Consider the following 27,201-nt stretch of genomic DNA (forward strand, 5'->3'; position numbering starts at 1 on the left):
CTGGTGTAAAAGGTCACCGTGGATTTCCAGGATTGGATGGTGCTAAAGGGGAACAAGGCATATCTGGTGAGAAAGGATCCATGGGTGCACCGGGACCGATGGGCCTTATAGGACCTCTGGTAAGTGTCAAATATAGGTATTAATATAGGTATTAATATAACCAAAGGTAATTCTTGTAAACTGTAATTATACCTTCCAATTATATGAAATAAATAGTTCATTTGATATTTATTAATTACATAGGGTCCTGCAGGTCCACGTGGTGAGAGAGGTAGAGAGGGCCCTCCAGGGCCCCCAGGAATTAGAGGAGTGGATGGAATTGCTGGACCTCCTGGACAACCTGTAAGTAAAATAATAAGTATCACAAATATAAAACTTGACTATGAAGTAACAAACGTATAATGTTTATAGGGCGCTGTAGGTAAACCTGGTTCTCCTGGTTTCCCGGGTAGTCCGGGACTGAAAGGAGAACAGGGAGCACAAGGACCAAAAGGAAGTCAAGGCATACAAGGACCTCGAGGTACATCTATCATTTTACGTTCTTTCGTTCACGGTATAAATATTTAAAAATAAACAAAATATATGAAAGTAAACGAAAGCATACGATAAATGAAACTAATAAACGTGGTCAACGGTACAAAAATTTTCATCCCATAAATGCAACAACAAAGTTTATTGTAACAAGGATGAAGATTATAGACATATACAAGTATCCAGTTAAAAATTACATATAATATTTATTTACTAAAACTGGGTGAAACATATGCAGAAAGTATTTTAACGCTAAACCTACGATGGTCTAAATCACTATTTCCCAAATTTTCATTAAAAATTCCACATTCAACGTTATCACCTTAATCACTCGTCTTCGCGATTTTTCTTCCAATATATGTATAGTTATTTTCACAATGTTTCCCGTTATTACATTTTTCAAAGCTTCTACCTTCTTCCGTTCACCGGTCATTTAACCATGGTAGGTTTAGTGTTAATTTAAAATATCTTATGCATTAAATTTTACATAACTTTTCTATTTACTTTGAATTTCATATATTTTGTAAGAAATAAGATGTATTTCACTTCTCTTATACTCGTAGGTGAAACTGGTCGACCTGGACAACCTGGGGAATCAGGCCCACAGGGACCTCAGGGGAAAGATGGAATACCTGGAGAAAAAGGAAGTACGGGAGCACCTGGTTTAGTTGGTGCTCCAGGTTTTCATGGTGCTCGAGGACAGCCTGGAATACCTGGCAATTCTGGCATTCCGGGAGCAAAAGGAATGCCTGTAAATATTACTTTTGCATTATATTCTTATAAAATTATTACTAATTTTATATCTCTAATAGTTCATTATTCTCGTACATAACAGTAATCTCTTATTGTATTGTATGCTATAAGAAATATTGTACTATTATAATTTATAGGGACTTCCTGGTGAAAGAGGATTTAAAGGTGACAGTGGTGCTAAAGGTGATGGAGGATCTCCAGGACCACGTGGTTTGCCTGGTCCTCCTGGAAACGAGGGCAAACGAGGAAAAAGAGGAATGCGTGGTCCTAGTGGTACATCTGGTCCTCCTGGAGAACGTGGAACACCAGGGGCACCAGGTCTTCCAGGACCTGATGGACCTATGGGACCTAAAGGTATAATAACATAACTAGTACGATAATTTATTACGATTATTATTTGAAAATAGATTTGTTCCTGTAAATAATATATATCAATAAAAGCTATACTTTACACTATTATTATTAGGCCAGCCTGGAGATCGTGGACCATTTGGGCCAACAGGACCAAAAGGATCCACAGGAGATCCTGGTCGCCCAGGACTACCCGGATTACAGGTTTCTATCACTGCAAATATAATTACTTTAGTAATGTAATAAAATGTATCGAATATTTATACTTGGGAAATTAAATAACATAGAATAGGAGTATAATAAGATAATTTAATAATATAAGAAAATTTTTAATGTAATATTACAGGGTACGCGTGGTTTAATGGGTCGCCCTGGTGCTCCTGGAAAACCAGGTAACCCAGGAGAACGAGGAATTCAAGGTGCTGATGGAAAACCTGGTGAACAAGGTCCACCTGGATTACAAGGCTTACCTGGTGCAGTAGGTCTTCCAGGAGAGAAAGGATATCCGGTATTAATAATATTTCTACATTTTTTCCTTTTTCCTTTTTTTTTTATTTTGATATTAAAGATGAATAGTCAACGATATTACTTTTACGAAAAATATATTTATTAAAAGGGGGAAGCCGGAAAAGCTGGTGAACCAGGAAGTTCTGGACCGCCCGGTCCTAGAGGCGATACAGGAAAAGAAGGGGCACCAGGACCACAAGGTTCACCCGGGCCATCAGGAGCAGATGGAGAACGGGGACCTCCAGGATCTCCAGGTCCTAGAGGTTTCCAGGTATATTTCAAACACTCAAAAATAAGGAAATATACAATTTTGGAAATGATTATTGTATAAAATATATAATACGTTTATCAAATGAATATAAAAATAATAATCAAAGGAGCAGTATTATATTTATTACATAATTTGATGTAATTAGGGTTTTCCAGGTACAACTGGTAATCCAGGGACACCGGGGAAAGATGGAGAAGCAGGCATTCAAGGACCACCTGGTCTACCAGGTGTACACGGAAATAGAGGTGAACGGGGATTTCCTGGTGAAAGAGGTTCACCAGGAGCGCCAGGGTTAATAGGACCAAGAGGAGAGCCGGGTGCACAAGGATTAGATGGTCCTCCTGTAAGTATTTCCTGACTTTCTCATATGTGGATTTCTTTATAATAAATGTATATAACAAAGATTAGCTTTTAGGTAAAAAGTTCTCAATTTGTAATACATTATTTGTCTACGTTATATTAAATAGAGCATCGTATTTAAAAAATTATTGTAGATGATTTTAAATATATATTTTAGGGATTACCTGGAACAAAAGGAGACAGAGGAATATCAGGACCATCTGGATTAGTAGGATTACCTGGCGTACGAGGTGTTCCAGGAGAATCAGGTCCAAAAGGAGAAAGAGGATCTATTGGTCCATCTGGTCCTGAAGGACCTCCAGGTTGTATGTTACAAAAGCAATATATTTATTATCTTAAAGAAATATATAATGCTAAAATATTCCTTTATAGGACGAATTGGGGAACGTGGACCACAAGGACAAATTGGTCCGCCGGGACCACCAGGTGAACCAGCAGAACGAGGCGACCCTGGTTTACCTGGTCCTCCAGGCGAAGTGGGTGCTCCTGGCAACCCAGGAGAGAGAGGACCCCAAGGACTACAAGGATCGCAAGGCTTTCCAGGACCACAAGGACTTATTGGTTTACCAGGATTAAAGGGTGATCGCGGTTATCCAGGTTCAAAAGGAGACCAAGGAAATCCTGGACCATCTGGTAAAAAAGATAATACATAGTAAATAATAAAAAAATATGTCAAATTTAATATTTAACACAAACGTAAAATATAAATTCTGAATATAGGTAATCCAGGTGAACCTGGACCACAAGGTCTAATTGGATTAACCGGAGCTAAAGGAGTGCGAGGTGAACCAGGAGCTAGAGGAGAGCCTGGTATTGTAGGACCACCAGGAATACCAGGAAGCGTTGGAGCAATAGTATATTTCTTCCTTTACTGTTAAAAATATTAATTAAATATTAATACAACTTAGCTTTATGATTTAAAACCTACATAGGGTCCACCAGGTGCGATAGGACCACTAGGACCACCTGGATTACCAGGTAGCAAAGGTAATATTGGAGAAACAGGACGAACTGGAAATCCTGGACCAATTGGAAATCCAGGCCTACCTGGTGTAGATGGAAGTAAAGGTGAAAGTGGTTCTCAAGGACCATCAGGAGTTCCTGGACCTCAAGGTCCTCAAGGTGCTCCTGGTGAAAGAGGACTACCTGGTTTACCAGGCCCTTCTGGACCAATAGGTGCTAGAGGAATACGAGGAGCACCTGTGAGTTTAATTAACATTTTTATCTTATAGAACTTATAAATAACAACAATTTTATATTAGATTATAATAATCCATTTATACTTTACTCAATATATTATAACATTTATATTTTATTCAACTTCATCCCTTCATACTTTATTTGATATAATATAATATTACACAATATAATAGGGTGAATCTGGTGTACCTGGAAAACCTGGGCCAGAAGGACCAACTGGACCTCCTGGACAAGTTGGTCCAATTGGATCACCTGGACCATCAGGAGAAATTGGAGCAGAAGGACCTAGTGGTAAACCTGGACCACCAGGAATAGCAGGTCGACCTGGAAATAAAGGACCACCTGGAGCAGTAGGACAAACAGGGTTACCTGGTCCTCCAGGATTACCTGTAAGATATGCCTATATTACATTTATTAGAAATTTCAACAGTTATATACAAAGTTTTAATATCACATGAAAGTAGTTATATTTGTATGAACATATTGATATCTAGGGACCACGTGGTCAAGCAGGTCCTATAGGACCAACTGGGGAAAGAGGACAGAAAGGAGAAACAGGACCACAAGGTGTAGAAGGACAACAAGTTAGTTATCTTACTTATATTGGTAATTAATATATCATAATGATTTAGATAATTCATAATTAAGCATTACTATTTATTTTTATTACAATTTTAAACTAAATGAAATAAAAAAATGTAATTCTGTTCATACAATTAGGGACCTAGAGGAAAACCAGGACCTATAGGATTAGAAGGTCCAAAAGGTGAACGTGGAGAAGAAGGTCAGAAAGGTGTGAAAGGCCATCAAGGATTTATTGGTTTACAAGGTCTACCTGGACCTATTGGTCCACCAGGGGAAAAGGGAATACCTGGACTTCCTGGACTACCTGGTAAAGATGGTGAAACTGGACCTAGAGGTAGTCCTGGACGAGACGGTAATCCTGGGCCAATTGGATTAACTGGTAATCCAGGGCCAAAAGGTCCAACAGGTGAAGAAGGTCGTCATGGATTATCAGGACCACCTGGTCCTCCAGGACCTCCAGGCCCACCTGGTGAACTTGGATTAGGATATGATGCTGCTTCTTTAGCTGCTCTTTTAGGTAATGATTATAATCTTTTTTAATATATTTATATTTATATTTTTACGAAGTAAAAGTCGGAATTACTTACCTTTAATACTATTAAATACTATTCTATAATTATAAACATTGAATAACATTAGTAATCATTATTATTACTAAATTATACTTAATATTATTAGTAAACATCCTTGACCATCAATACTACAAGGTTAACTTTTGTTATATGAATAGGGCAAGGCCAAACTAAAGGGCCAGATCCATTAATTGGTGATGAACCACCCAGAATGTTTGGTCAAGATATGACTGAAGAAGAAAAGCAAGAACTCATTTCGAAAGCATACAAACAATTAAAATCATCATTCCAGAAATTTATCAAACCAGATGGTGGAAAAAATTCACCAGCCAAAACTTGTAGGGATCTTTACACTGCTTATCCCGATAAACCTTCTGGTTAGTTAAGAAATTAAAAAGTATTATATGATGACTAAAATCTTATTTCGTAATGTATTTTGGAACATTGATTTATTTCTTGAAAATATTTTTTCACTTTAGGGGAGTATTGGGTCGATCCCAATGAAGGAGATACAAGAGATGCAATTTTAGTGTATTGTGTTGCTGATAAACATGCAACATGTATATTACCAAATCCAGTACGTTCCCCAGAAATTAAATATATTACTGAACAACCAGAAACTTGGTTAAGTGATATAGAAGATGGAATGAAGGTAACACATTGTACTAAACTCACATAATAATGTAAGTCTTCAATATGTCAAATTAATTTACTATTATTTTTAATATGTGTGATATACAGATTACATATAAAGCGGACAGCAATCAAATTGGTTTCCTACAACTTCTATCAAAACTTGCATATCAAAATATAACGTATCACTGTAAAAATAGCATAGGTTACTTCGATTCTATACGAAAGACATACAGGAAGGGAATGAAATTTTTAACATGGAATGATGCTGAATTAACACCTCGTGGAAATCAACGTTTAAGATATGAGATAATAACTGATGAATGTAAAGTAAGTTTTAAATTATTCAGGTATTAAAATCTTAATTTAGACAAATTTCTAACAATAAAATATTATAACATCTATTTAAATTGATTTTTATAGGTACACAATGGAGAATGGGGCAAGACAGTAATTTCATATCAAACCGATAAACCTGTAAGATTGCCTCTAATAGATGTGGCCTTACGAGATATTGGAAAACCTGATCAAAGCTTTTATATTGAAATTGGTGCTGTTTGTTATGAATAATAAATTAAAATTTTATAAATACATTTTTACACTATTATTATATGTATAATTAAAATATTTTCTTTACTTCGACATTTTTATATATGTACATATAGAGTTTATAAATTTATATTTCCAATGATCCAAATATTTTGAGATATGTTAGTCACTAATTTTTTATTTTTTCATAAATTACGTACATCGAAAAATATTATAATATGTATTACAACAAATGTAATTTTATATGATGAATATGCTACAAATAATTCAAAATTTTGACAATTTATACTAGCAAAAATTTTATTAAAAATTTTAACAAATATAATAGTCTTCCAATAGATTTAAATTCAAAATATATACATACATAAATATATATATATATATATTATTTTAATATATATATATATAATATATATATATATTATATTAAAATTAGTATGCACATATACATGTAAAATACTTAATAAATATTAAGATAATTACGTAAGTAATATCTTATTTATCATATTACCAAACTACTCTATATGTTATAAGTGAAATTATATACATATGAAATAAAAGAGTGTCTTGGTTTTGAGTCTAAATTTTTAAACTCACACATTCTCATCAAATACAATCATTTATTTGTAACTTTGGAGAACTCTGAATCTTATGAAAGAAAAATTTTTAATATAATATTAAATTAATTCTTACAAAAAGCTTTATTATTATCATCATCCAAAGCAATACAAATAATATATACATCTTAATATTAATAATATAAAATCACTAATTATTAAAGTATGTTCAAATCAATTTTATATAAGAAATAATACTTGGAAATTATATTTTTTATGTAAATTCCTGTAATGGAAATTTTAATTCTTTGTGTTTTGTGTTACATTAATATTGCTATCATAATTTTAGAACTATTTTGGAAGAGACTATATATTAATTTAATATATTTACATGTACTCTATATGGCTAAACTTAGATATCAGTTAAATATATAGCACCTTTTATATTCTGAGATTATAGAAAACGAATATAGTTTTATGGTTTTATGAATTATCTTAGAAAATGATTTATACTTAATGCTATTAAGAATTAAATAAATTAAATAAAATTTATATAAAATTTAATACACTATAAAGGTTTATAAATGTAAAGCTTTTTAGATATTAGTATTAAAAAGAATTTTTCTATTATTTGATTCGTAGTACACTATTACATATAGAAAAATAGATTTCATTCATTATAAAAGTATTTATGAATATAGAAAAATGAAAATAACACTATTAATAATACATTACTTCACATAATTGGGTTAGGTTAATACATTAACTTTTAATTGAATACATTACTTCTCTAAATGAATTTAACATTCTGTAATTTGAGTAAAAAATTTTATTATAGCAACTTTTTATATTCATTAATTTTTAATTAACATATGTTTAATATAAGCATACATAAATATATTTCAAATATGGATGTATTTATTTATAAATGCATATTTAAACATTTATTTTTTATTTATTTCTTCAAAAAAATCAACAATAGTTAGTGGTGTTGACATCAGTCAAAGTTGGTAATAAAAATAATAATTTTTATACTTCATATATTTTATAAATCAATATTTGCTATTTAATACTACACATAATGATTATATACATACATATGCCGCGTAAATGTCAAAAAAATATGAAATCTCAGTCACAAAATTATTATCCTGATCCATTATGTGAATTTGATGTATATGTGTAGATATACGTACACATTCATTCAACAGGTGCTAGTGGTAGGGAGAAAGAAGCGCGAATTGGTGACTAAAAAAAGGTAGCGGCGTTCAGTGACTGAGTTTCAGTCACGTTTGTCATGGCGTATGTGTAACATTTTTGTCGCTTCGTGTATAGTGCTACATTGTATTGTGATTTAGAAATGTTAATACAATAACTATTTCTATTACATTTTGTACAAAGTTTGTTATGTGTATATATAAATAAGTTAAATCAACAATGTTTAAATTCCTAATTTAATATAAATAATTGTATTGACAAAGGGTAACATAGTTTTGTGAATATTGTCCTGCAAATTGGCGGGATATTGATTATTCGTTTTATGATCTTAGACAAGATATATGTGAAAGAGGTTAACCTGACTGTGCATTGTACAATAAAGTCGGAAACGGCTGATGTAAGTAATGCGTGATACTTATTTCCAATAATCCTGTATTAACATTTGTTTAGTAATTATCATCTGAATATATTAAGTATTAAAATTGTATAGAATATAAATGTTCGTATTTTAATTTTTTTTTCAGTTGCAATCCAATATTTATACAGAATTACATTTTTGATCAAAAAAATTAAAAACCAAAATGATTTTATTAATTTTAAATTTAAATAAAAAATACATTATTTTTTAAATTATGATATTAATGTATTGATTTTCATTTTATTCAGTCAATATGGTTTATTATGTGCCAGACGTATCTTTGAAAAGTGAGATATTAGTAATGAAAATAACTATAGTATGATTAAAATAAAGCAATTTTTAATCAAGATATAATATTGTCTTTCTCAAGTTCGAAAAATTGCGTTTTTAATTTTTTAGGTATAAAAATATATTAGTATGTGATGTTATGATCAATATAAATCTTAACAAATATTTAATGTATTAGTAATTTTGTCATATATGCAAAAAATTCTTTTATTAAATTTAAAGAATTTTATTTCATTTTAGATATTTGAGAGTAAATTAGTTAAGAAAATAATTCGAAAGAATTCTTCATTACGAATTGTTTTAATGAATGATTTGTAACATGGAAAAAAATTAAATTCCAATTTCAATAATTTTTGACTGTTATTTTTGTTTAAAATTAGGTGTGATAACAATGCAATCTATCAGTTTAAACTTACTATTCATTTTGACTTTGAATGTCATTAAATCTTATGAAATAAATTTTAAGAGTTAACAAATCGATAATATTAATCGTGTCAAATATTGTGCAATATTTATCACTGATTGAGAGTTTCAATAGATAATATTAATGTTATGCATAGTACAGAAATGAGATAATACTCAAAGTGCATTATGGATTGCTTTTATAGCAATTTTGATAATTCAGCTATAAACATATGTGTTTGGCGGCATATTTAAATATTTCGTGCGCTTCTAATCAAATTTTCCATATCTTCTGTATACAGTGTGTGACATTACATAATATTACGTAATCCAAATACTATGGCGGGTTAAATATAGAATTCGGATATTCTGGTTTTTTTTCAGCATCTTCGAGGAAACATACGATTTCGAACCCGACCAGGCAAAGAATGAAACAGCGTTGTTTCTGAATTATTACTGGCATTTGCGAAAGCATGAGGCAATGCAAATGAACCAATAGTTTACATAGTTGATTAAATACCGAAGATATCTTTCAAATTAACTTGACACGGATATTTCTTACCAATTATTGATAACGAATCACTTATTAACAACGGTTAACTTCAAATATAGACACTATTTAAAAACTCAAGACATCGACCTGACGTTCCTATATTACTGACTAATCGTGCACGGTAACGGACAAAATGGCTCTCTTCCGGAAGTTCAATGGTAAGTACTCTGCAATTTCAAAACTCTTTTGTCGCATTCCTTGCTATCTCTGTACATATTTATTACAATTCTTATTTCTTCCTTCGACATGTAATTTTTTTATTCATTGTTTAATACCATAAAATTTGCATGTTACATAATGAATAATTAATTGAAATTTATATAAATAAATATTAAAATTTTAATTTTATATTGCAAAAAAAAGGTCGGGATTGCATTTTTATTTGTACGTATAAAAAGTTATGCGAGTAAAATTGGAAAAAATTATAAATCGAGTGGTAAAGTGATATAAAGAAATTTAAAATAAATACACTTTGAGTTTATTGGTGTATCAAATACTGTTGGAAACTGAATCCCTTCTTATCTGTTATACTGATAGAAATATATACCGTACCAAGGAGACTACGAGTCGTCGTAGTGATTAAAATCAAGTTTAATTTTAAAGGGGATTAAATTTTGTTATACGGAATATCAAAAACATTGACTCATTTTTCATAATTATTATTAATTCTATCTACCGTGTTTTGCGATAGTCGAATTTTTATTTGTAAGCAAAAATAATTTGGAAATGTAACAAATGTTTCTATAACGAAATCGTTAATCGTTAATTTAATGGGTATCGATCGTTAAACTTGACTAATTAGCGACATAACGTGGAAATACGCGAATGCAATTATTTTATACAGTAGATACTATTTTAGCGAATGTGTAGTATACGATATGTATTGTTACTATTATTATTGACCAATTATTTTTAGCGCTAAATAAATATTAATATTATTATTATTTATTTAATATTCGTTATCGTATTTTACGTTTAATTAAATGTGACATCTGTAATATTTTTCTAATAATTAATTTTTCAATGTCACGTTAAGGACATTCTCTTTACACGCAAATCACGTGTGATTTATTTTGGTGGGATCGTTTGCAAATGCGTATCTCACATATAAGCATTACGGAAATAGATTAAAGCATGCACATATTTTAGTTATGCGTGTGTGTATTGTAGGTAGTTTTATACATATATGAAGGACATTCCTTTTTAACAGAGAAGTAATCGACAACAACGGATTTATAGTCATAATTATTTAAAGACTGAAAGTGTGTTTAACCTATATAGACCTATGATGATTGCGTAGATGTTTAGTCGAGTTCCTCTGTTCAAGTCATTAACGAAACAGTGTATATGATCCAAATGATAGTATGGGTCATCGGAGATATATACGTATACAGCTTAAATGGAAGTCGCACGATAATAGCATGACGCAAATGTATTTACTTATCACGACATAATTCTCGTATATAACAAATAATGCGATATCCACTATTTTATACATACGGTGTTATAATTTTATTGTATATTTCTGCTTGTTCACAATAACATGTGTTTATAAATATGTTGTTTTCACAGTCACGCGATATTTTTCTATTTTTCTATTTTTATAGTCTTGTGTTTTGACTGAAAAAGCTGCAGTATTAAAATAAAATGGATATAAAAATTTCACCGATATTATTTGATCAAAATTATTTTTATTTTATAACTTTGTTAACTCTATTCTAGAAAGGATTTAAAGTTTAATAACAATTGATATCTCAATTATCTAAATAAATAAATGAATAGTTTAGTATTTCGGTTACTTTTCAGAATAGAAATTTTGCATAGTTAAAAATCAAATATTTAATAATTAAATTGCAATTTAAATCTAATCATGCAAATTTCGATTATACTTTGTAGTATTCTATTGTAGTATCTAAATAAATAAATGAATTGTTTAGTATTTCAGTTACTTTTCAGAATAGAAATTTTGCATAGTTAAAAATCAAATATTTAATAATTAAATTGCAATTTAAATCTAATCATGCAAATTTCGATTATACTTTGTAGTATTCTATTGTAGTATCTAAATAAATAAATGAATTGTTTAGTATTTCAGTTACTTTTCAGAATAGAAATTTTGCATAGTTAAAAATCAAATATTTAATAATTAAATTGCAATTTAAATCTAATCATGCAAATTTCGATTATTCTTTATAATATTATTATTGAAACTACTTGCATTTTAAAATTTGTTTACTTCTGTTGTATTATTCCTGAATATCAAATTTTTTTTCTCCCTTAAATCACGAGCAAAACAAATAATTATCATTATATATTCATCGTAATACATTACGACATTCGTTTTAAACATATCTCCACACTTTTAATACTTGGAGAAATAATCGGGAGTATATATTTAAACGAAACCTATTCTATGTTGATCATACACGTTAAACTTATATCCTGGTACATGAATTTTAATATTTACTATCTTTTTTAAATATTTTCAATTATATTTTTCTTTAATTAATTTACCAATAAGAAAATGAAAAATATGTGACATATACAATGTCTCTATTTTGTATTAAAGAGTTGATTCGTTCATTTGATGCATGTTAGCGATTAAATGTCGTAGTGACGTGTTTATTTGGGGCAAACGCATACGCACGTCAAGCACAACTAAAATTTATTGGAAGTCAAATACGGAGGTCAATTTCCCGATTTGATTGATATATACATATATCATATACACACGATTACACCGTCCATTACGATATTTCCCTTTTTTGCAATATGCATTGAGTGATTCTTATAGACTTACACGTTCCGAACACGAATCCCTGAGCAGAATTGCTGTATCACCCTGAGTTTTCGAAAAAGTCAAATTTTTGGCAAAACTGGCGATTTTGATCAAAAACCAACTATTGCGTGAAAATTAGAAACGTTAGAAAGCTTTAATTGGTGTTAAATGAACGTAGTTCATTTTTACCGTAGTATTTTTACATTTTTACAAAATGTTATTCATCTAGCACGAATAGAACCGGATTCTGTAGATGTTTCTGAAGAAGAAACCATCTAGTAGAATTGTTGAAACGTGTTTTAATTCCCACAGATCAACAAATATCTATTAGAAACGCCATTGCCACCAAGCGGTCATCGCTCCATTACAAATAGTTAATATATGCTCAGATAATGCATGTAATAATGATACGTGTACTGGAGTACACGTATACACGTGTATTACGAATTACATGGATGTAAACACGCGTATATTAATTATACGTGTAAACGTGAATGTGCAATACACGTCCAAAACCACCTGTAATAGCTACGGCACTGCTTACGCAAAACAATGGAGCGATGACCGCTCTTTGAGAATTAAAAAATCGCCTTGACATTTCTGTTGGACGGTTTCTTCTTCAGAAATGTCAACAGAATCCGGTACTATATAGAAAATTCATATTGGATAAATAACATTTTGTAAATATGTAAAAATGGTACGTAGAAGCTCGTCGTTCGTCGATGCCTTTTTGAAATTCTATGGCTATTCATAATGATTTAATATTGCAAAATATTATAATCATAGATACTGATGTATTCAGGGATCTCTTTTGTGTCATCTGAGACTAATTAGAGATTTTTAACTTTTTTAGTTTTTACGTAATACTTCGTTTTTTTAAAAATCGGCAGTTTTGCCAGAAATTCGATTTTTTCGAAAACTGAGGGTGATACAGTAATTCTACTTACGAATTCGTGTTTGGGACGAATGATTCTACAAGAATCACACAGTGTACATTGCAAAAAAGAAAAAGAGTTAAAATTTATTGAACAAAAATAAATATATTATATAATAAATGATATGATGATATTTCTAATAATAATAATAATAATAATAATAATAATAATAATAATAATATATAATAATAAAATTATATAATAATATTATATTAAATTTTATTTTATATTTTAATATAATAAATATATTAAAATAAAATTTATTTAGTATTATGTATTATTTATTTACTGTAGACTAATAAACCGTGTTTAGAAACATAATATATCGATTTAAAATTAATCATTAATTATACATAATTAAAATTTGAATCGAATGCTCTAGGTTAGTACGATGTTTTAATACATTGATAATAATATTACTGCTACGTGTGTTATTTATCTCGACCTTAGTATTTTTTATATTTTTAGTAACAGAGAAAAATAAATAACGAAGAATTTGTTTGGTCTTGCGTGAAGTAACATTGCAATAAAGTATTTTATTTTCAAAATTTTCTTTTTTATTGAATGCTCGAAATATCCGAAATTTATTAAGAACGGTAACATGTTTCTATTTATTATACTGTTGTAGGAGACAAATGTAATCACGTAATCTTTCATTTATCTTGGTAATCTTCCACTTCATTTGAATAACAAAAATTATTTATACGATGACAAAGTAGCCACAACATTTACATGGTTAAAAATACATATATAAACTTTCTCGATTATCGTTTATATATCTTTTCGCAGTAAATAAACAAAATTATTTTGCGCATTTGACAAATTGATAGTGATAAATGTGCATCGAATTATCTCTTGTATGTTTTTGATGTTAAATAGATAACACACGATAAGTTACATTATTTAACCTGTTAACCGAGAAATTCATGAAAAGCTTCTGCAATCACACTGTTAGAAATTTATAACAAAGATCTGCATTTGATTAGATCGATTTAAATTAAAATAAACGTACTAAACTACTGAAAAACGTTACTAAAACTATAATAAAACGTTAAAAAACAATAAATCAGGAAAGAAAACATTTTTCCATTCAAAATGTTTGTAATTCGTGTAAGAAATAAAAGTTATCCTCGATATTTTTGAAACTCAGATAGATACATACTTGCACAATTGTATAAATTTTATTGTTCGTATTTCTATTTGAAACTGACTTTTATTGTTCAAAGTCATTGAAGGTTGAATAACATTTAACTTGTTCTACACTACTATAATGTGAAAATAAAATAGTTGAAGATCAAAATAGAAATGATTTTGAGATGATTTCAAAATTGCTTACTACAATATTTCTTATAGAAAATCAAACATTTTTCCTTCACAAGACTTCTTTGCGTTGCCAGAATAGATAAAATGTAGGCGGGCAAGGATAAGTGAAATACAGTGTATATATAGAATATAGAAGTTATTAATATCATCATACATGGTGTTCTATACGAAAATGATATAAAGATGCTTCATACAAAATTGTTTACTTTCAAAAAACCAATATAACGCAAGGAACATTTTAAAAATCTTTATTTTTTCTTTCTTTTTAAGTTTTCAATGTTGTGAAAATGTTGTGTGCACGTATTAATGTATTACTTTTGTGAGTAGAATGGACAATAATGTCTTACACTTTCTCCCACGAGTAACACACAAAGTATATTTAAGTAAAAATATTTAAATAATGAACGCAATAAATAATAAAGTATTTGAAATGATAAATACACTCTTTCCAAAAGTTTCTTCTCTCTCACTCACTCTTAATGACGATCACATTTCGGTGTTCAATCTTTAATAATCATTCTGGGATATTCTTCTATATATTTTTTCAAACTTCATTCACACTAGAATGTGAATCCACACTCGTGCATATTATATTTATATCATAGATTGCATAATGAGTGTCATTCATTCAACCTTACTCACAATTTTATATATTAAAATGGATATTAGTATTTATTTAATTAAATATGTTAAACTGAGTTTAATCTTTAATTGAATATTATTTTTGTTATTGTTTTACCGTAAAGATTTTATAAATTAACTAACATGCTTACGATGGAATATATTCATTGAATACTAGATACTATGCATACGTTTCAAATATTGCCTTTATTGCAAAGTAAACACTGTGTTGCACGGTACCACGTCAAAATATAAATATTGTAACTCCGTCCTGTTAAACAAAGTTGCTCAAAGCTACAAACATTGATTTTTAATTTTCAAAGTGTTGAAATATCCATAAAATTAAAATTTAATTTATTTGTTGATAAATATAGTATCAAGTTAAATTATATTATATTAATTTTGCTTAATAAATATTCTATTTTTTATTAATCATTTAATAATAAATGAAAAGATATAGGCAATATTGAATAAATTAATAATTCAAAAATAAATTAAAATATTAAATGTAAATTGTAATAATGTAATATTAAATTAATATTAATAGAAATATTATTAATATATAATTATTACAGTTTATAATAATTATTTGAATTAAATTAAAATCTACAGTATGAAATTAACCAAGATGAGCCTTTTAAAATTAAATTATTATTAAATAATTAATGTACTTTCTTTTTAATATTATGAAAAATTTATTGGAAAGATGTAATAGGATTTATTTATACTTGTGTATGAGTTATCTATTCTTATCACATACACCTTATATTTATTGTGAAAATTTGAAGCACGAATTTAGTTGTTATGTGGTATGAATAAACGCATATTTGTGCTTGTGATATACGAGAATTGTGCAGTGAGTGTCCTTGATGAGGAACTTTCCTTGTTGCATAGTTACTTCTTAAAATCAGTTGCATCATGTCAGAGAAATACCTTGAACATTTTTAGTCCATCAGATAGTTGGAAATTTCTCTTTTCTAGAAAAACTTATATTTACATAGATCTCGAAAATTATTTGCAGTAAAATCAGGATTATGTTTTATAATATTTAATTCTAATAATTAGGGTGTTGATTAATTGGACTAACTGAAAACATTGAATTGGGATAATTAATATTAATAAATATAATATAATAAATTTTTTAAAATTACAATAAATTATGTTTTATAATATTTAATGCTAATAATTAAGGTGTTGATTAATTGGACTAATTGAAAACATTGAAATGGAATAATTAATATTAATAAATATAATATAATAAATTTTTTAAAATTACAATAAATTTAAAACAAATTTTTTAATTAATAAATATAATTTTCACAATTTGATAGCGTGTTAATAATGATAAGTATATCAATCAATCTTGCATGATTATATGACAAAATGAAATGACGTTATTAAAGTTACATTTCCGCTTTATGTCAACGATAATAAAATCAGTGATGATTATGGGATAATCTAATCTAATCTTAATGAAATTCCATTAATTTAATGCATAATGAATTTTATGTTATTTAGCCACTAAAACAAAAAGACAATGTATATTTACTATATTGAACCTATAATACAAACATTATTTTATTTGTTGCATTTTTCATGCAGATTATCTTGTGTTAAACAATACCTATTATGCTTCATCACTGTATAGTGATTGTAAATATAATTTGTAAAATTTATGACAAAAAAAAATCATGAATTTTCTACAAGAAATAATTAATATGATTTTAACAAATAACAGTTTTATTTGTAACGTGTTTTTGAAAATGAATCGTATTGCATAATTTTACTTTCTGAAAAGTTTATTAATTCGATCTATTTTGATTTTTACGAGTAAATTCATAAATTTAATATCAAATAGTATTTTTTTTTTATCAAAGTACTTGTAAAAAATAATAGTTGGCACCGAATAAAAATATTCTAAATAAATTTTCGGAATGAAAAAGGAGAAATATAACGATTCTTTTTTTTTTCTTTTTTTTATATTATTGAATCATTACCAAAGATATCGTTGATCACGAGTTAAAGATAACATGAATGCTTGCTCTGTAGACTCAATTCGAGGAATTGGTGGGGATAAATACACGTTCATTAAGTGAGAAGGCACAGCAACTAAGCACAGAGACTATCACGATTGATAATTGTTTTCTTAACCCCTTCCCGTGCCATTTAGCTCGATGAAATCCAGGCTCAAATGGTAGGCGTCAACGCGCGGTAAAGAGACCACATTGATGCTCGAAAACAGTCGCAATACGAGCCGAAATGTAAATACGTGTGACATAGTCAGTTTTACGCGATACTACTGTTATGGAAGTAAACTCTAATCCTTTTTCCTTTTATAAATATTGTAAATGTATTGTATTTTATAATAGATGACAGTTTTAAAACTGTATTTAGAAATATGTTCTGTTTTCACGAGTCTGGCACGTGATATTCATGTTTGGACCGACTTTCAGTTCACGAGTCTGGCTCGTGATATTCATGTTTGGCCCAAAATCTTCATCACGAGTCAGACTCGTCAAAATACGGGAAAGGTTTAATACATACGTATAAATTTATGTTGACATCATTTTTTATACATTTAAAATTATTATGATTCATTTTTCGTACTTTGATACTAAACTTTAACTTTCGATAATTTTTCAAAATTCAGTGAATTATCAACTATAGGTTAATAAATTATTGATTTAATATTATTCATATTTATTACATTATTATATCATTCGTAATCAAAAATTCTTTGACAATGACGATATAATAATACTCGCTATGATGACGATGATGACAATACTACGCAGGGAGATTCAATAAAGACCATTATCTAAAATATTTCGTTATCTATTCATTTTATCAAACGAATTTTGATAAATTTCATTATATTTTTTATGTTTATAATTTAACATTGAACATTTAATGTACCCTAAATCGCTAATTTTTAAATTGCGATTTAAAATTCCGTCACTTATCACAACTATATCACAATCCATGTGACATATTATAATTAATCTCTCAATATTTATCTCACTTCTCATTCCGTTGCTTCTGAGAATTACATGTTGCCTGGTTCATCCATCATGACTGATCATTAATTTGACCGGTCAAATAATCGGTCGTAGTAGGTTTAGTGTTAATTATTTTATTTATGCTTTTTATGAGATATCAAGGTAGTCTTGGCTTTCTTAACATTTTTATAAAGTTAGTCCGCTTTATAAGCTGTATAAAGCTGTACTACAACCAATTAAAAGACGAATTTAACGATTTATAATGTGACCTCAAAGTGACATTGAACGACTCGATACATGTATCGAGTCTGTTGAAAATAAGATACGTCTTAACGTATCGAATATACAAAAATTAATCTCTCGGGAGAAATAGATGTATCTTTAACACGTTGGCTGCCGCGCGAATTTTACGTGACTTGCCCAAGGCGCCAACATGAATTTTTCATTATGCGATGCAAATTATGTTGAAATATTATTTACAGCAGATAAGTTTAGTTGTATAAACTTGTTTTATGCATTTTTCGTGGCATTAATTTCTTCAAAGCATTACGGAAACAATGGTATTATTTCGAAATTTATAAGTATCGATGTTTACCCTAATTATGTATTTTAACTATTGGTCGCGTCTCCGGTCACCGGTGGCCCCCATGGCGCTGTAGTCAAGTCGAGTGCTGGTCACCGGTGCCACGGCAGCCAACGTGTTAAACTATGCACCGAAGAGGTTCACGTTTATTTCACACGTTAGATAAGAATTAGGGAACCAGGTCGAGCTGCGATTGCATACCCTTTTTTCTTCACTCTAGATTTGACTCTCGGACGAGAATAGATATACCTTCCTTGAGAGAAAAATAAAGAACATTATAATGTAACATAACTATTTCTTTTACCCATAATCCCAAGAGAGTCCATATCGGAACTGGAATTGTTACGTTTAAATTTCAGTTGTTACACGTATCCTACTCGATGCATGTGTCGAGTAAGCCTCGTGATACAATTGATGGACTGCAGCATATATTACATCGATCTTTGCAAATACACAGAGTATTCTTACCTTATTAACAAATTCCCTACCAACGGCACATACGCCTGTCATACCAATTTGTATTGAAAAGTCAGTGTCACACGTGTTATCAATTTTCACGTTTACTCTGCAAAAACAACCGCAGTTTGCTCTGAACTGGTGAATATTTCTCGGAGAATATTTAGCAGACATTTAAAAAATATGTCATGTTCCGTGATTAGGGTCTTTCTTTGCAACTGAACAGCGATCGTGCTAATTTTTGGAAATGATACCAGTGTACTAAAGTACTCTCACTACTATATTTACTTTTTCGTTGCAGTACCTATTAAATTGTTCATAAATTATATAAAAAATTAAATGCTGTATCATTAGATGTTCACTAGACGTAAAATTTTTTACGGCTAAGAAAATATTTCAATTTTGAATAACTCAGAATATAATTTTGGCAGATTTGGCATTGAGGAGTACTTTCCTTCAAAGTACTCCTCAAATTGTCTCTGGCCCAGTCTGTATGTGATCTCCTGATTGCGAGTGGTTTGTAGTAGGTACAATGATGCATATTTGTAACCTAAACATGAAATTTGCTTCATATCATAGTAATTCGTTATTGTAATATTTCCAAATCTATATTATAAAGTAAAATAGGATGAGAGAATACGATATACAAATACTGAAAAAATTAACATAATGATGGCTTGGCAACATAACGAGAGCCTGGAAAATGCTCGAACATTATACTTAACAATTATTGATCTGGAGGTTTGATTGGAGGATTTGATTTGGAGGTCGAAGGTCAATTGAAGGTTACCTTCTTAAAAGTCGTTGAATTTACTTCTTATTGATTGATTGATTATTAAAAGATAATAATTGAAAAATTCAAGGTCACTCTGAGATTTCAAAGAAGCAGACATAAGAGAATTAAGTATAACGAAATCCGTTCAAACTTCTTTTTATAAAACCAATAAATGACGAGATATTTTACACGATGATGTATTACCCTGTATACCAGGTGGAGCATAAATTTAGCCCACTTGAAATGTTTTCGTTATGCGAAACAGTATAAAAAGATGTATATAAAACATGCACGGAATAGAGGCGAACATAGTGTTATATGAATGTTTTCTGTGTGTGCTAAAAAGTGGAACATGGTTCAAGGTTATTTTTATCTTTTACACGAAATGCTAAAATTCTTTTTATTACCGTGAAATTGTCGCCGATGCAACAATTTTAAATTACTACCATAAAAGGTTACTTAACGTGAGAAAGAAGAAGAACTACAGAATCACAGAATCGATTTGTTCTCACTGAATTTATTCTGACAAATGCTATAATTCATTGGCCCTCGTGTCACGTATTATATTATTCCACGTTTACGAACAGTGTCGTGACAATTAAGTTTTTCTGAAACATAATGATACAGGAATTGTAACATTTTATTAAAGTAAAAAATAGAAAGATGACCTTGAGATCTATTGTGCGTTTTCATTCATGCAAGAAGTATTTATATTGTACCATATCATCCTTTATTTCGTTAATTTTGCATATAATGCATTTTTATATTATTACATATAATAATTAATATAATTATGATATATTAGTCATAATAATATTATTACATATGATAATAAAATTATTCTATATAGACAAATTTTTTCTTCTACCTTGTATAGTTCATTATATAGAGCGTCTAATTTTCTTAAAAGATTCTTAAAATGAGATTAATTTATTTATGTCGAAATATCACAGTTTAGGAGATATTTTAATCTCAATATTACAAAATAATAACGATAAATCAGACTTGAGTGAAATTTATTTCAAATAATAATTTCAAAATAATTACTTTGAAGAACTTCAATTATTAATTGATAAGTAATACTTTCTAATTGATATTATATTCTTTATTTGCCTACTTGGATAATGAATTAAAGGATTGATTAAAGAAATAAGACTTGCTCTTTAATTGAAAATTTGTTTCTTAAATAACATTCAGAATAAATATTGACCAACAAGTATAATAATAATCGTAGTAATATTGTTAATAAGAAACAGTAATATTATAAACATTCGAAATCAATTATTTTTATTCAAAATAAGACATTAAACAAAATAAATGATTACAACAAATAACAAATAAATCTTTAATTACAAATATATTAATTTACTTTCTTCGCGTGAGACACTTAACGAAATATTTGTATTAATTAAAAAATAGACTGTTTCTTAAATAAATCTAATGAATAATCGTAGAACAACGAAAATTGAAAATTTCTTGAAAGGTCTATGGTAAACACATTTATTACTGCATCTATTTAGATCTGTTTTAGAAAAAACAGGAACATCTTGTTCGCAACTTCCTGCATGACGTAATATACGTTTATATCTGCAGAAATAACAATTATTATGCATATATGAATATTTCATATTTTCAGAATATCCAAGATTTGTTTCGACGTGATTAATGCATAGATATCTATAGATTCTGTTTCACAATTACTCGAGGCAAAGTATAATAATTTTCAGAAGAATAATTCTTGATGTTTTCAAATGTCTTTTGAAGTATGGTCTGAGGTCAGAGTTATATAAAATTCTATAAAAATGATTCGGTAAAGGTTTCCTTTCTAGATACCAACTCTAATTGTTCACAGTTGTTGGCAAGTATGCGTTTGAATGCCAACAGAATGCAGAATTGCAAGTACTGTTACTGAATTCCAAACAATACATGCATTGACCGATGTGTTAACTCGTTCGTTTCTGTTCTCTGCATTTTCTTTTACAAAGGCATTTGCGGACTCGTTGACTGCGCAGTCCTTTCTCTCGAAATCGTATTGTTATCCTGCATACAAAATTTTGAAGTAATCTAACAAATTTTCAAACTTGTCTGATGATCAGTCTGAGGTTTGTCTAATTAGTGACGAAATTAATTTTAGAAATTTTGTTAATGAAGTAAGAAAACAAGAAAAATATCTGGATATATTTTTATACAATTTCCTTTTTAAATTTAATGATATTGATAAAACAGTATTTTAATGGCTGCTTTTATTTTAAATGCATGTTACATACTTTTGTAAATAACAATCACATAAAAATTCCAAATACTCGAATAACATTTGTACCAACTATTTTGCAATAGAAAAAATGATTGCACGTGAGTGCTATACCACGTACAAGGAAATAATGAAATTATGAAATTATGAAATCTATTTTCGTTTCATATTTTCCTTTAAAAAAATATGAAATTTTAAGGTAATAGTTTCACAATAATTTTAAATATTAAAGTAATATTCGTATCAACTATTCTGTCGTATATGCGAAAGAAAAAATAATTTCATGCTTGTACTATTGTATATCATTTGCAATAGAAAAGATGATTTGTACGTGTGTGCTATTCCGTGTACAAGTATAGGTAATAATGAAATTATGAAATAGTGTCTTATAGTTTGATCACCTATTTTCGTTTCATATTTTTCTTTAAAAGAATTTCCTTTAAATTTTAAGGTAATAGTTTCACAAAAATTTTAAATACTAAAGTAATATTCGTATCAACTATTCTGTCGTATATACGAAAGAAAAAATAATTTCATGCTTGTACTGTTGTATATCATTTGCAATAGAAAAGATGATTGTATGTGTGTGCTATTAAATAGTGTCTTATGGTTTGCTCATCTATTTTCGTTTCATATTTTCCTTTAAATTTTAAGGTAATAGTTTTACAAAAATTTTAAATATTTAAGTAATATTTGTATCAACTATTCTGTCCTATATGCGAAAGAAAAAATAATATCATGCGTGTACTATATCATGTATGTATAATAATCTTAAATATTACGTACTCAATTCTACGTACTGAAATTTGATTTTGACCTCTAAAATTCGTTAAAACTCATATCTGAAAGATAAAAACTTGTGAAAAGCTACGTTTCATTCTGATCGTGTTCATTCTTTTTATCTTCAGTGTTTAAAAGAATGGAAATCTTCGATGTTGTAATGAATAAATGTAAATAAAAGCAAGACTTTCATCCTTCTTTTAATATTTATTATAATAAAGTAACGTTTATAGGAAATTTATAAAAGAGAAGGGACTATTAATTTGCATAACTAATTTTTAAAATTATATACAAATTAAAAAATAATGTAAGCTATTACTCTGTATTTTCATCGTTCTGTTTTCTTTCAATTTTATTTTTCGATCTTCTTAAATAAATATAAATATACTGATTTATGAACTTAATCGCACACTTGTCTGTCGTCACAAATAAAATTAATCTGTTGCAAATAAAATTCGCGAAAAATATTTTTAAGAAATTTGTAACTTTCAGAGATTTTTAACTTATCTTAATAAGGAATAATTTCCTTTATTAATAATATTCACTGAAATCTCTGTAATTCCATTATAAAACTAAATAATAAATAAATAAATATAAATTACATAACACATTTATTAAGCTGTCTTTCCATATTTTAGATATTTATTGGTATCTTAGAAAATTCAATTTATTTAAAATTTATTAGATTTATATGAAGTTTCCAATTAAAATTATTTTTTCTGACACATTTTTCTACCGATTCAAAGTATTATATTAAAATTAGTTTCATTGCTCAGTGGAATACCTAGCATTCTTATGTTACGAATTTTTAACAAAATGTTTTCATCGATAATAGTGCTGTCCACTTAACTATCGCACGTCTACCCATTTAATGACTGCAAAATTATTCCCAACATTTCCGGAATCGTTTCTGTGAAACGAAAATAATAATTATCTGTAATTCCTAAGTAGTGATGAATTAGTATTAAATAACCAAAGAATAACAAAATATTCACATTTTCTACTTTATAAGTTTATTTTAATGATTCGAAGCTGAGGTTCTTCCGATGAAAATAATTTTGTCATGTTTACATTAAACATGCTTTCATTTAAATGGTATTACTGTATTTAAATTACGCGGATAAAGTGGAATTCAGGGAAAGCATATAAAGCCTCATACCATATTAATATGCATAATAATAATATAATTGTAATAATGTGAATATAAATACAATAATAAATATTATAGAATGAAAATATAAATGATAAGAAAAATATAAAGTAAATTACATTGTTTTCTATTGTAGTAATCTCTACAATTTGATAGTTTAATTAGTTTAATTAATTAATTTGATACGTGATTAAATGCAGTGATATCTTTCCTGATTTATTGTCTGCTAAATTTCAAATTAATATGTAAGATAAAAATAAGATAACATTTTTAAGATAATATTAAACGTATATAATAATTTCTCAAGAATTGATGAGTAATGCACCTCAGAAACTTTGTTATCAAGAGTAATATCTCTATTAGTGATGTGCAGAAATGATTAAGAAATTAAGTATTCAAGGATAAAAATGCTACATATATTTACGATGATTGAAATAGCTGAGATCAAGAGGAATACAGTGAATATAATACTATGCTCTTCGCGTGATCTTGAGTATGGAAAATTTAGAAATTTTTTCTAATCCATACGAATAACGAAATAACTACAGAAAAAAGTTTAGTAAAGGGAAAATTTATTGTAATAAGTATTGACAATTATTTCCACTTATTTTAATTATATTAAAAATTATTATTATATTAAAGTAATCTTCTTGTTGTAAGTATTTTATTATTCACAATCATTCTCAAAAATTTCTGAACTCAAAGCCATTCGTATTCAATATTATGACACTATGGATCATGGATCACGGATACATCTGAATCTGAATATATAATTTAAAAATAAAAAAATTATGATAATGAACTTGAAACTACTTTAAACAAATTTTTGAACAATTACTGAGGCACTTTTATGTAAATTGTTTCTTAGAAAATAGAAAATAGAGAAGGAAGAAAACAAAAAAGTCTTTGTTGAAAATAAAATAAAAAAGAAAGTAGAAAACAAGTTTAAGAAATTAGTGAGAGAATTATGATATGCTTGCAAATATTATTTCTAACGATATCTTAAACGTTTAAAAATGACAAAACCATCGATTTGAAATGTGCATTTAAATATAAACATATATTGTTAAAAATAATTAAAATGTTCTTATGAGAATAAATAGAAATACATATATAATTACATTTCTATCTTAATAGAAGCAACATTAATTTTATCAAAAACAGGTGTACATTTTCAGTAGTTAGAAACAAAAAGAATCTAACATCAATCTTTTTAGTTCTACTGTTAATAATTGTACACTTAACTAGTCTATAACAAAAATTAATAATTAATTAATATTTAGGTCAGGAATTATTTTAAAAGTGATTTGTTAGATTTATTTTAGAAAAAAAAATATGCCAAATTGAGGAAACTAATAAAGGAAATAAATTATTAATTTATTCATATCTCGAATACATTGGTGCTCATGGGGAAATTAACCTTGATCCAGGAAAGGCTTTGAAGGTTTGCCTTAAGGAAGTAAAATACATACAGCAGTACCATATTTGGAAAACTTCAAGGAAAACCAGTCATAAGGATTTATTAAACTGGCTTATCATGAAGTTGATCTTAGTCGCGTTATAAAAAACGAAAATAAATATACAACAATATTGAAAAACAAGATTTTGAACACAAATATGTATTTAATAGTAAATAAGTTAGCAAAAAAGTATGAAGCAAACTAAATATATTTATGTAGATAAACTGTAATTAATGAGATATGTCAGGTGCCAATTATAACAAAATTAAAAATAACTCAATTTTTCACTATTTTTCTAGAAATAGTGCTATTTTACTATAATGTGAATAAATACAATACATAGTAAGTGATAAAATCAATTCTTTCAGATCTTTGACTTGAACCACTTTCATATTTACTGTAACATACATAAATGAGATTATCTTCAGTAATTATTACGCGCGCGCGCGCACACGCACAAATAATTATTTAATATTAAAAGAGACATAACCAGGAGAAGTACACAGAGACTAACGATAATTTTAAACATGGTTAAGCATTGTACTGTTAATTGAGTTTATAAATAGAAAGAAAATAATGGTCATAAAACATGTTCAAATGTCCTGTTTCTTCATTCGTAATATAATTTTTCCTTTAGAAAATCTATTTTTCTTTTTAGTTATAACATTTGTGTCGAATAAAAAAGTTCTTAAGATTTTAGAAAAAGAAAATGAATAACTTTCGTTTCTTGTAATTGTTTTTTTCTTTCAAATTGGTAAAATTGAATTTAAAAATGATCGAAAAATCAGTAAGTTTATTGTTGCTTCTATAAATATCCTAAGAAGTATTGGACCTATAGTAAAAATAATTCAGACCAAAGTATCTTTATGTAAAATAATATTTTGAAATGAAAAATATAGATTTTTGCTGAAGACAAAAATTGACATTGAAATGTCCTTAAAAACGTCGATATCTCAGAAAATTAATATTATGTCAATTCTTCCTCAAAATCATGGAATTTTATTACAATTTCTCCTGGTTTAGCTGATTGTATAATCAGATGATTGATCATCTGATGAATCATCTAATGAGACATTTTATTGTGTCAATTTAAATAAGACAAGCACACACGCCCTTCCCCCCACACATATATATATATATACAGGGTGTCCAAAAAAAATCTATACACACTTTGCGTGATTGTAAAAATAGTATATATTTAGATGGACTACATATTACAGACAAAATAAATTAAAAAGAATAAGGTATTAAAGTGTGTATACGTTTTTTGGGGACACCCTGTATATGTATAAATGAGAGATGCTCCGAAATATCTCTTCAACTGTTTGTAAATTATGCTGT

At 28.3% G+C, this 27,201-nt stretch overlaps 2 protein-coding genes across 2 annotated transcripts in view; both read left to right on the plus strand.

Annotated features, from left to right (window-relative positions):
- Positions 1 to 6,333, plus strand: part of LOC108556140 (collagen alpha-1(I) chain) — a 15,259-nt gene extending 8,926 nt beyond the window's left edge. Inside the window, 20 exon segments of the mRNA XM_017912108.1 lie at positions 1 to 119; positions 244 to 342; positions 412 to 520; positions 1,095 to 1,282; positions 1,422 to 1,638; positions 1,751 to 1,839; positions 1,982 to 2,143; positions 2,252 to 2,413; positions 2,559 to 2,756; positions 2,931 to 3,075; positions 3,146 to 3,406; positions 3,494 to 3,627; positions 3,706 to 3,975; positions 4,147 to 4,362; positions 4,468 to 4,557; positions 4,694 to 5,075; positions 5,289 to 5,507; positions 5,610 to 5,782; positions 5,872 to 6,093; positions 6,187 to 6,333. The exon segment at positions 1 to 119 is cut by the window's left edge and continues 19 nt beyond it. Coding sequence (XP_017767597.1) covers positions 1 to 119; positions 244 to 342; positions 412 to 520; positions 1,095 to 1,282; positions 1,422 to 1,638; positions 1,751 to 1,839; positions 1,982 to 2,143; positions 2,252 to 2,413; positions 2,559 to 2,756; positions 2,931 to 3,075; positions 3,146 to 3,406; positions 3,494 to 3,627; positions 3,706 to 3,975; positions 4,147 to 4,362; positions 4,468 to 4,557; positions 4,694 to 5,075; positions 5,289 to 5,507; positions 5,610 to 5,782; positions 5,872 to 6,093; positions 6,187 to 6,333 — 3,602 coding nt within the window.
- A 1,917-nt stretch (positions 6,334 to 8,250) lies between these two features.
- The window catches only part of LOC108556137 (sialin), a 31,134-nt gene continuing 12,183 nt past the window's right edge, over positions 8,251 to 27,201 (plus strand). Inside the window, 2 exon segments of the mRNA XM_017912103.1 lie at positions 8,251 to 8,484; positions 9,580 to 9,906. Coding sequence (XP_017767592.1) covers positions 9,882 to 9,906 — 25 coding nt within the window. The 5' untranslated portion in view covers positions 8,251 to 8,484; positions 9,580 to 9,881.

This window comes from Eufriesea mexicana, unplaced genomic scaffold (assembly GCF_001483705.2).
Source record: "Eufriesea mexicana isolate 0111107269 unplaced genomic scaffold, ASM148370v2 scaffold325, whole genome shotgun sequence".
In the NCBI taxonomy this organism is placed as follows: domain Eukaryota; kingdom Metazoa; phylum Arthropoda; class Insecta; order Hymenoptera; family Apidae; genus Eufriesea; species Eufriesea mexicana.